Here is an 11,621-nt window from a genome sequence, read left to right as displayed (position 1 = left end):
AGGGAAGGGAAAGGCAAAGGGAGGGAGGGAGGGAGGAGCCGGGGCCGCCCACGGCAGCGGCGGGCACGCAGGTAGCGGGGGCACGGCGGGGCTGGGGCGGGCGCGGATGGGTCGTGAGGGGGGAGAAGGGAAAACAAAAAAGGGGGAAAAGAGGGAAAAAAGGGGAAAAGGGAGGAGCCGCCCGCCCGCCACCGGCCGCCCGCCCAGGCCTAGGCCTGCGCCCGGCTCCCCCAGCGCCATAGCGGGCCTGGCTGCTCGGGAACCTCAAAAATAAAGCGGGGCAGACCCCAAAATCAGCCGTGTAACGCCTGCCCCTCCGCCCTGCGGGTGCTGTGGGGCTTCCCCCATCGCTTCCAGGTTAGTGCAGAGGGCCCTGCGCTGCCCTGCGCTGTTCTGGTGTTATTTTTATTAATTCCCACAGAGAGGAACCCCCAGGAGGCCGAGAAGTGGGTGTGGGAGTGTGCAGCATTGCTTCTTAGATCCTCCCTCAGCTTAGTCAATGTTTTTTAATAAAAATGCACGGCTGCAGTCTGGCACTTGCTCTTAGTAAGGCAGAAAACACTTGGCGAAGAAGCCCTGTGTGAGGTGTGCGACCTGACCTGCCTTCCTGAGTGCCTCTGGACGAGTAATATCGGGCAGCCTTTAACGCCTGTCTTCCCGTGTGCCTTGCCTTTGTCAGTGTGTTTGGTGGGAAAATGATTTGTCAGATCTCTTAACCACATCTAAAGGGCAAATCCTCTTTGGAATGCAAATGCCAAGTATAAAGAGAAAAAAAAACTTCTGGTGCTGTGCTCAGAAAAGTGCTAATTCTGCTGCTTCTTCAAAACGCTGTGCATTGGTTTGTGGTGGTTTGTTTTTTTTTTTGGTTTGTTTTGTTTTGCAGGTAACCATGTATTTGTTTTGTACTTCATGTTTACAGTGGCACTTCTGAGAAGGATATCAAGGCAGAGAAGCGTTCTGTAATTGTATCAGCTGCACGTACCCTGCAGGGTAGTCTGGGGTGCTGGCCACAGTCCCTTGCTGTGCACACCCTCCCGGTGTCCTCGCCGTGTCAGGAAGAGCTCTGGGTTTGCTCCATTCCTCCCCACGTGCTCATATCCTCGGGACAGATGCTGAGTGTGCAGTCAGGGAACCAGCCACGCTGTCCTCCAGCAGATAGCTTGGACTGAAGCAATCAGTCAACTGGGATTGTGGGTTTGTTTGTCTTTCAGTGTAAATAATGGCCGTTCCACATCTCCCAGTAAAGGGTGCTGTTGTGGACAGACAACGTTCCTTGTAAGACGGAGTGACGTAGCGCTTGAACCCTCCTTGAGGCACAAAGAGCTAGTAATGCTCTTTCTGCCCCCGTTCTTGTGTACAAGCAAAAGCTATGGTTGAGTTCCTTGTGTCAGGCTGCAAGGATCAGCAAAGATTTTAGCTGGAGCTTGGTTAATCACGTCTAGTTGTGTGTTTAAAGATCAATATATGCCAAAACTTGCAGATCCACTTACAATCTTTATGGTAGGTTGTCTCAAATTATAATACAACTGGGATTTTGTAGCCTTTTGTAAGTGTTTTCACTGATAAAAACATCTCTATTGGCATATAATATGAGGCATCTCTATTTTCAGTTGGAAGACCCAGAAATCAAGTGAGCTGCCTGCGGGTACATACTAAGTCTGATAAGAAAAGTAAGGTTATAATTCAGAAGTTGTTTTTTTTGTTTTTGTTTTTTCATTATTACTGACAGTAGTTCATAATGCCAATGAATACAACTTTTCTCAGCACCACTGTGCTGCCCTCACCAGATCCAAAGCAGTTACTTTCAAGTCACGTTTCTTCCTTGAATTTTTGGTTACCGGGAGTCATATGCAGAGCACAGTCAGCAGCACGGAGCTCAGAAATTACAAACGCAGGGAAAAATTATACAAAGAGTTCAGAAAAAAATGATAAAGTTTCAAAAGTTTTAGGTTTTGTCATTAGCACTAGAATTAGACGTGGTGCTAGGTAGGTACTCTACCTGAAGACATTTCTGATAGCACTCCAGGTTGCCATGTAATGTCTTTTCTGTTATAATTGCAAGATCAAAGTCACATGTTATGGTAATTTAGAGGAGATGACGTTATATATGTGAGATAGTATACTGCTTTCCTCACTACATCTCTGAATTCTTGAAGTGTTGTTTGTTGGGTTTTTTTGGTAGAAGTTAAGTCTGCTTAAAATATTTTCTAGTCTAGACCTCTGTGTACTGTTTCTTCCACGAGTCAAACTCTCTGACTGGAGAGAAAGCTGTGTCCTAGTGTGTCTTGAAAATTGTATTCCTTAGCTGTAACGTTACATGTCACTTACATTTAAAAGTCACTGTAAAACAATTATTTAGAAATGCAGATTTGTAGCGTGTCTTTTATATTCTATTTCTCCTTTGTTTCTGCGCAGCTTCTCCAATTCTAATTCCACTATGAAACAGCTCCCAGCAGAAACTGTTCGTCTCCTTTCAAGCTCTCAGGTGATTACCTCTGTTGTCAGCGTGGTGAAGGAGCTGATAGAAAATGCTTTGGATGCCAGTGCCACGAGTATTGATGTTAAACTGGTAAGTCCTCTTTCTTGTATGCTTGCAGGTAATTATACATAAAATAAGATGCCGGGAAGGTTGTTCCACTGCCAATGTATTTTTTTAGGCTGTTGTAGTTTTGGTGGTGGGAGGGTATTAATAATTGTGTATAAGTATACATTTTAACCTCAAATAAAAGTGGTTCCAAATCATTTTCCCTTAATGTTCTGAGGCCCCACTGAAACGACAAGTTGTGTTTGTGCTGCTGAGTGTGTCTTGAGAAGAATTGCCAGCTTATTTAATACTTTTCTTACTCATAAATTATTTTTTTCTGACTAATAGCTTGTTTTAAAAGATGCTGGACTTGAGTTTCACTGCTAGACTGGCTTACTGAGGTTTTTTTTGTTTTTACTGCCAGGCAGGAGGTAACCTGCAGGTGAGGTGGTTTGCAGGTAGAAGCCATTGCAGTGGCAAGCTGTAGCAGGAAGCTTTGGCTGGGGTTTTATTCCTGTTGCCTTCTTGGCTGACCAAACTCCAATAGGTGGTGTTGTCTTCGCGTGGTGTGTCAGATGGCTTTTAGACAAGACCGGGGAACACATCAGCTCGTACTGTAGCTCTAGATAACGTGGTACTGCTTTCATTACAATATAAACTTAGTCATTTAATCAAAAACTGAACTGTGGCCAAGATGTTACGTGTTATCTAGTTATTAATTTGAACCTCAGCTCTGTTGCTATTAGAAAGACAAACACGCTGGAGCTTGCCTTGTGAGCAGCAGGGTCAGCTGCCTCAGTAGCATGACTGTGCAATAAGCATATATAGAGCAATGGTTTTATTTTTGACGAGATGCCCTGGGTTCAGGTTGAAGAATGCTAAAAACTGTTGATTAAGCAATATAATTGCTTGTGTGTGAGTGCAGAGACTCCACAGGCATTGGTTTTATCGATTTCACTGACTGAGCTCTAACGACGGGAATTTGAGACTAATCTTTGAAGTCTGATTTCCACCCGTGTGTTGTAATTAAACAGAGAGATGAGCAACAGCCTATGGTAGTATTTGGAGCAGAGGTGGGATTCAGAAAGTATGGATCTTAGCTGCAGGTTTGCTGCTGTTACATGAAATGGCTGTTGTAAAAGGCAGGCTGTTTCTGTTCCTTTTTCTCCAGCGTGAGAAGTGGGAGCTCTAATACTTAGATTGCTCTCAGCAGAAGCGTAGCTCAGCATGAGAGGTTACACTACACAGCTGATCCATCTAGGCACCTGAAAAGCAAGGACCTAAAACCCTGTGCTTGATACTGCTAGACCTTTCTGCCTCTCGTGATCAGTTCATCTCGCTAATGCAAAAGACCAGCAAGAAAGATGGACTGTGTTGTACCAGTTTAATGAGCTGAACTGATCTTCAGAGAGTTGTAGCTGAAGCAGAGATGGGTCCATGCAGTCGTGAGTGAAAGAGGAGGGAGCTGAACCACATGGCTTGGCATCAGTGGTCTGTTAGAATAGCATAAACATCTCATAGCATCACATGGGATTAAGGCCGTGGAGCACAAGTGGAAGGTGTTAACAAAATACAAAGTTTATACACTAATATTTTAAGACAATGTGCGTGAGTAAAAATGAAGAACATTAGAAATGAAATGGAAAACCAATCAGTAACGTTGTGAAGAAGATAAATCTGCTCACTGTTTTCCAAAGCAGATGAATGACAAGTGTCGGAATTGAAGGCGGTTGTTCATGGTAAAATGCAAAACCCAAACCCTGCCTTGTTGCATACTGCAGTGGAGTGGAACATTTCCCCTTTCTATGTCCCGACGTGTTTTTAAGTCCAGCTGAGGTACATCACAGTTTCCATGTTGCTTCCCAGTAGGAGTTTGACTCAAATATAAGCAGAAGCATTGTTTTTCACCTGAAGATAACTTTACCAATATTCATTAATACTCAAAGCAAAAACTACCAACGTTTCTATTGTATATCAATTAACTAAATATTTATAATTCTCTGCCTGCCTCAGAGGCTTTTGCTGTTTCATAATGCAGGTTATATGTGAATACATGTGTTATCTTAAGATGCCTTCCTTTTGTTTTGAGTTGCATTACTTTTTACCTTGAGAAATAACCCTGGGAGTACATCCTGTTTTTCTTAACTGCTTCTAGCATATGTCCAGGTGGAACAACAAAGTTAGTTCAGTTTAGCTTTCTGTGATCACCCACCACATGCTCTGGAAGCATGGTAGCCACTCACTCAAGACGTTTTTTCGAAGTAAAACCTGTTTTAAGGTTCCTAGATGTACCACACAGTACAGCGTGCTTTTCTGCATGTCACATCATAATCTTTTCAAAGAGCCACACATGGTTTCTGTAAAAGAAGTTTAGTTAGTGATCCTGCAGCTCTAATTACTTTAACCTCCTGGCTTGTGAATTCTTTGGCTGTGATTTACACCTGCAGATTATGATATAGCTGGAAGGAAGCATTTGTTTGCTGAGGCTGAGTGTGAGATGTTACAGAATCTGAATTCCATCTTTCATTTAGTTGTTCTAATTGCCTGGGTTTTCAGAGTTGTAACTATTTATGCAGGTGCTTATTGAAATGAGAAGTATTTAAATCAGACTTCGGTAAAATATGTATCACATACACATAAAGATGAATCACGCAGATTGACATGTAATATTAAAAGAGGGAAGCAGTATTTTTAGCTGTTTTTTGGTGCCTTAATTCATTTGTCTGTCTTTGTGATCAATTTCTGTTTTTTTTGTTTGCTTTTTTTTTTTTTTTCTTTTCTTTTTAAGGAGAATTATGGGTTTGACAAAATAGAAGTAAGAGACAATGGCAGTGGAGTCAAGGTCACTGATGTTCCAGTTATGGCAATTAAACACTACACCTCAAAAATTAGCTCTTCTGAGGATCTTGAAAAGCTGACAACGTACGGTTTTCGTGGGGAAGCCCTGGGATCAATTTGTTGCATATCAGAGGTGAGCAGTTGCTGTGTGTCTGGACTTCTGTGATTTGTGCGTGTCTGTGAAAGCTTTAATAAAATGTCAGAGCAGAGTGTTCAAATTGTTCAGAAAACAGGCTCCATCCAGGCTGCCAGAACAGTCTGCCTTGCATGTGCTGCCTTTCTCTACCCAAGAAGTTGTCTCAGCCAGAATGGAGCAGGGATGGATTGCTTCGTGTTTCTTTGTCCTTTTCGTTTGTGTCAGGGTATAGATAGATACGTGATTGCTTGGTACACCAGTTTGCCCTTTGTAGAGTTAACAGAAAATGTAAAGTCTAAGAGTGTGGCTGGGTTTGCTCCTTGCATTAAGCTACGTCAAAGTAAGAAGCAGAAGGTGGTGGCCAGGAGGATTCAGTCAGGGCACTGATGGCCCACATAGCTGCAGTTGCAGCGAGGATTTCTGCCTTGATGTTATCTAGGTGAGCAGCAGTCATGGGATCTTGCTGGGCTCCACGTCGCTCCTTGACATGTATGTGGCAGCAGTTGCACAAACCTGGTGTTGTCCTGAGGAGTAAACAGGAACCCGCACCCTGGCCTGCCCCAGTCTGAGCCCGGTGTTTGTGTTGCCTGACGCTGACAGGGTACGGACGCTTCAGACGTAAGCTGTTGACTAAAAGCAGCCACGTTAGTTCAAAGCCATCCCAGCAATGTTCGTGCTGCATGTGAAGGGCATGGCGTCTGCGTGTTCCATTGTGCTCTGCCTTTCTGTCCGTGTGCTGTGCCACCATCAAGTGTGGGGTTCTTCTTCCTAAGCCTGCCGAGGATTAGATCCCGCAGGAAGGTTCTGGTGTCAGTGGCTGAGGGGAAGTGTCAACCATCAAGGTCAGGAGAGGTGTCAGGGGGTGAGAGTGCCTGACTCCGTGCTACCTTGGGCTACGTTCGCGTTGCACTAAGCAGGAGTGGGTTGTGTGTGTGGATGGAGATTTCCAAAGATGCTTTCAGAAGTGTTGGTGTTTTGACAGGCGATGCCAGCCCTCAATCACTGGCTCCTGCAGACAAGTTGTCAGAACAGGATGCCATCTGCTGTGAGCATTTAAGCAGCTCCAGGTTGTGTTTCGTAAGAGATGGGAGTTGCTCTGAGTGTATTAAGTACTTTAGTAGGCATTTCTTTAATCCATGGATCAGTAATTACATTAATTAAATGCTCTTGGTGTTAATTGCATTCAGCCTACCCAAACTGCCCCCTGAAGTTTCAGTTAAGAGGCACTGTACTACTGGCCCTTAACCATGTCTGTAATATTGTCATTTCCAATTAATCAATTACAGGTTGAACTCAGAATGATTTGGACGAGAAACTAGAATAAACCACAACATCCTGAAGCTCTGTAGGAGTTGCTAACCTTTGTCTCTCGGTTGGTTAAAGCACAGTGGCTCTGTCACTCAAAATCTTGGTACCTGAACTCAGGGAGGTGCAGTTTGATTGAACTTCTGGCGTGCGATTGGTCTTGCTAAAGATGGTCGGAGTATTACCTTAATAGCTTACAAAACACACTGCTGCGTGATTGCTAGATACAGTTGGGTGTGGAAAGATAATATTCTGTTTGTGTGATAGTAGCTGGGTCTGTGTAATCCCATGTAGCTGGCATAGCATGTCTTCTCTCGTGAGGGATGGAAGTGCAAACTGGTCGGTTGATTTAGTTGTTCCTTTAAACTGTTCAGAATAGAAGACAAAGAAGTGTGCCTGGTGGGCACCAGGGATACCTTGCACTTTGTCACACTGTTAGAAATGCGTGGCTTTTAGTTAAATGGATGGAAAAACTGAGTGATAACGCTGCATGTGTTCTGTGACTGTGAAAACACCTGTAGGAGAAGAGTTCTATAAACTCATTAAATGTAATCGTGGTGACTAACATAACGTGATGGTTAGAGTGGAAGCGAAGCTTATTTAAGCCCCTTCTGATCTTTGGGAATCCTTGATTGACATGATTTATTTTTACTATTTACAGGTTTTGATCACAACAAAGACAGCTGCTGATAGTGTCAGCACTCAGTATACGTTGGATAACAGTGGGCACATAACTTCCCAAAGGCCTTCTCATCTTGGACAAGGTAGGATGCCGCGCTCTAGCGTTGCATTCAGACAGGTATTTTTTATTTCTCTGGGGCTCTTATTTGATGTTGAAATATCTGTTCTATACTTGAAGGCTGAGTGTGAAATCTTGGCAGCTGTAAACGTGTCTTGCCTTATGTCTGTCAGCTGAGAACGTGTTGTTATCATGAGAATGTCTTGGAAGTTGCCTTAGATAGCAATTAGAAACTAGCGTCTCCTTCTCTGATTCTCTTCTTCGAGCTGGCAGAGTGGAAATAAAAACAAAAATAATGTTTCTGTGCATTGCAAAACCCTTGTTTAAAGGAGGAAGAGTTGCTGTCCTGTACACGAGGGAGTAGCTGGAAACAGCGTGGCTGTAGGACCAACCGAGCAAAGCCTCAGTTATTTTTAACCTGCCCGGAAGGGCATGCCATAGAGATCCTTGTGCATGTTTGTGTGAAAGATAAAGGTTGCCCTCGCCTCAGAGGTGGCCTTGGTGCTTCAGACTTGGTGTGGGTTTGGGGCAGCGTTTGTTCTGCTGGTAGCTCTGGTTGGCTGATTGTTGCCCGGTGAGGACTGTTGAAGACAGCGTTGTCCCCTCACATACACGCTCCAGCAGGTCTGTGCTCCCAGAGGAGGTGCTGTTTGCTCCCTTCTTGTGACTAAGGTGGGCTTCTGAGGAAGCAGTCGCTGCTTGTCTGTGAAGGTACCTCTGTTCTCACCCTCAGCACATCCCAGCTGAGCCACAGAAGCTGCTCGTCAATATTCTTGCCCCCTGAAGCAAGGAGGGCCTTGTACACCCGGAGGGGAGCCTGGCTGCCAGACCTGTCTCTTCCTTGTCAGTCTGCTGACTGGCAGCAGGGAGCCATTAAGTCAGAAGCAGTTGCCTAGGGCTAGTCAATGGACAAATCCCAAAGAAAGGCCTGAATCTGAAAATTCTGCATCTCAGAGAGCTAATTTGAACCAGGAAATCTTTTTAGGATTTAGGCTGCAGTCTTTTCCACAGCCAGAACTCCTGGTCTGGAGCCTGTAAGTTGCGTTACTGTGAGTTCTGTCAAAATTGTGAAACAATTGCTGTTGAAAAATGAATTCTGTGGGAACTATCTAACTTGGCAACTAGGAATTTTTATGGTTGTATTGGTAGATTAATACCCTTCTTTTTGTCAGGCACTGCGCCTTGAGCAGAGGTACATTAGGGCAGGCAAAGCTTGTGAGTGAGGTCTGTTGGCACTGATTTTGGTGAGATGACTGCTAACTTGGTATATTTCTTCTCCTCGAGCTGATATAATGTAATTTAGTGTTACTAGGAGTTATTTGTATGCAGTGGGCTGCATACAGTCCTCTTCAAGTGCAAAAAAAAATTATTTACTCAATGTAACTTCTGCTTGTTTTGTTTTTTCTCACCCGCTTGCAGGTACAACAGTGACGGTCCTCAAGTTGTTTAAGAACCTTCCTGTAAGAAAACAGTTTTACTCAACAAATAAAAAATGCAAGGAAGAACTGAAAAAAATCCAAGATCTTCTGATAGCATATGGCATCATAAAACCAGAGCTGAGGATAATCTTTACGCATAATAAGGTACTAATGACTATTTCTCTGTCAGCTATGTTAAGGCTCAGTTTCTGAGGAATTTATGAAGTTCATCAAATAGTTAGGAAGTTTCTTTCATCATAAGTTGCTTTTGGACTTCCACTTCTTTCTTTGTTCTATATATGTATGTTTTACAATGGTTACAGATTTTAATCTTAAACTCCTAAAACCCACACTCTGCCTTTTGTTCTGCTCCAACAGATATCTTGGGCAGACGTATGAAGTATAAACATTATTTTTAGCTGGTGTTTGCTGAACAAAGAACTCTGCTCTTAGGATGACAAAGGGCCCACTCAAGTGTTAACCTACAGCACATGCAAGTAGCTTGCTGTGTGCTGAGTCATAAGAGCTCAATGCATAATGATGGTTTTATTTTTAAAAGCTGAAAATTTCAAAACAGCTTGCTACATGGGTGTAAGAGTAACGTGTTGTAACAACAAGCTTTAGTTGAGCTTGTTGGTTGAAATTGAGAGAACAAATTGAGAGGCTTCTTGGAGGCTACTTTGACTTCAGGTTACTGAACAGTAATTTTAACACACAGCTACAGAAGTGACACCTCAAGCATGTCTCCTTTACCTGACCTCAATTTCCCATAGCTAATTTTACTGGCTGTGCTCCTGCTTTTGACACACCAGAGGGAAGTTACGCTGATGAATTCCCGAGTTGCCACAAAGTCGAGAGTGACATCTCGTGGCCAGACCCCTCAGCAATTCTATTCTAAACTTCTGGTTGTTGACCTTGTTTTTTTCCCCGTTTATTGCTCGGTTTGGATCGGTTGCTTGTCAACCAAACATTCACACAGGAGTTCCTTTTCAGGGGAAATGGTGAATTACACTGTGCGTTCTTGAAAAGACAGCAGATTGTCCATCTGTTTCTGGAGTTGTAGAACATACTTTGATCAGATTTAGGTATGTATTTCTAAATATCAAAGTGTAGATGTGGTGAATACCGAAAAGCTAGCCCTGTGGCTACGGAATTGGTATTCCAAAGCTGAGTAACTACATTCAGCGGTATTTCATGGAGACTACAGAAAAGCTCAAAACCAGAGACACCTCAGGATTTTTTGCTTCATAAATTGTGTTAAGCTCGCTGACATATCTAGCAGTGCTTCACAGGATTGGTCTTAAATGTTGGTTAATAGAACTAATTTAATATTTAATTGGTGGCTTGGTTTTTGCTCTCTGGATGTGGTACAATTTTTCTCTGGTTAAGCTGGGGCTTTTATTTATGGTTCCTGGTTACTACAAGGGCTTAGTACAGCACCTTCTGTCGACCTTTTTTTCCCCCGTGTGGCAACTGTAGCTTGTTATCTTCTATGACAGATCCTGAGTTTGATATGCTGTGTTGGGAAATGCCTTGCTTATTGTACAGAGCGTGGTTGCTCAGCTGACCTTGCTGATCTAGACATCTATTGCATGGTTGCTTTTAGAGTTTGCGTGCTCCGGTCTGTTTGGAAATTCCTATTGATGCCTCTGGATGTTGGCAGAGAGGCATAGGAACGTGTCTCCTGGGTAAGGAAGTAGTGATTTTTGAGGAGTGGAAAAATGAGAAGGGGAGCAGTGCTGAGATTGCTACTGACAGGCTGCGGATGATTTCTATGGCATTTTGGTTTCATCCCCCTTGATTAGGCTACTACATAGCTTTTTTTTTTTTTTTTTAATGTCTATTTTAATGCAGTGACAATAATGTGCAAGTTGGTCACGTCTCTTTCATGGCACTTACAAGAAAAATGTTGAGACAGTAAGCATTGCATGTTTTTGATGCTGGCTGTGCTCAGCTGGCAAAATAGATTCCTGCAAGCCGTTAGCTTTGAAAATTCAGTTAAGGACCCAATAGTATGTTTTTTTCATTGAGCAGTGGACTTGGTAATGATCTCATTTTGCAACATCACTGTTCAGTTCTTTGTGGCATCTAAAACCCACTTAAAGCTGAAAGAAATGCATGAAGATGTAAATGGCTCCGTTCTACCAACCTGTCCTTTTGCTGACGAACCAGAAGGAATGCAAGCAGTGTCCTGTAAGCTGCTTTGGTTTTGTTGGAGGTAATGGTTAGGAAATGCTTTTTAGGGATATTTTGTCACCAGGTTAACTCTGTACACATACAAACATTTTTTCTGACAGTGAAATATTTTCTGATAGTGACATTGTACTTCAAAGTGTGGGACAACAGCAAGCTGGAGAAAAAAAAACTTTGGGGGGGGGAAAGCAATGATCAGGACGTGTATGGTATGGGAACTGATCATGTATAAAAAAACAAAACAAAAAAAAAAAAACAAAAAAAACTATGTATTATTATCTAATGGCATGTGTGATACTTCTGCAGACCAGTAGTCTTAGGAACAGAGGATATTACATGGTTTGGCATGAGTCTCTGATATAAAAAGAAAGGAAGAGAATTGCTTTAGTTGTCACTGCGTTCTTTGCCATGGGAGGGTAGCAGTACTTGAAAAAATGTTTAATGGCTCCTTGAAGCTCACTTCAGGCA

General features: G+C 43.1%; 1 protein-coding gene across 2 annotated transcripts in view; it reads left to right on the top strand.

Moving 5' to 3' along the window:
• The first annotated feature begins 11 nt into the window (after nt 1-11).
• PMS1 (PMS1 homolog 1, mismatch repair system component) overlaps nt 12-11,621 on the top strand; it is a 43,501-nt gene continuing 31,891 nt past the window's right edge. Inside the window, exons 1-6 of one of the 2 annotated variants that reach the window (XM_032190110.1) lie at nt 263-357; nt 1,611-1,670; nt 2,416-2,569; nt 5,313-5,495; nt 7,465-7,567; nt 8,962-9,125. In XM_032190110.1, coding sequence (XP_032046001.1) covers nt 2,438-2,569; nt 5,313-5,495; nt 7,465-7,567; nt 8,962-9,125 — 582 coding nt within the window. In that variant the 5' untranslated portion in view covers nt 263-357; nt 1,611-1,670; nt 2,416-2,437. Of the gene's footprint in view, nt 72-262; nt 358-1,610; nt 1,671-2,415; nt 2,570-5,312; nt 5,496-7,464; nt 7,568-8,961; nt 9,126-11,621 lie in introns of those variants that run through there. The other variant, XM_032190109.1, reaches the window with a different exon arrangement.

Source organism: Aythya fuligula, chromosome 6, assembly GCF_009819795.1.
Source record: "Aythya fuligula isolate bAytFul2 chromosome 6, bAytFul2.pri, whole genome shotgun sequence".
Taxonomy (NCBI): Eukaryota; Metazoa; Chordata; class Aves; order Anseriformes; family Anatidae; genus Aythya; species Aythya fuligula.
The sequence above is the reverse complement of the archived record's forward strand: the minus strand, read 5'-3'. Positions and strand labels throughout refer to the sequence as shown.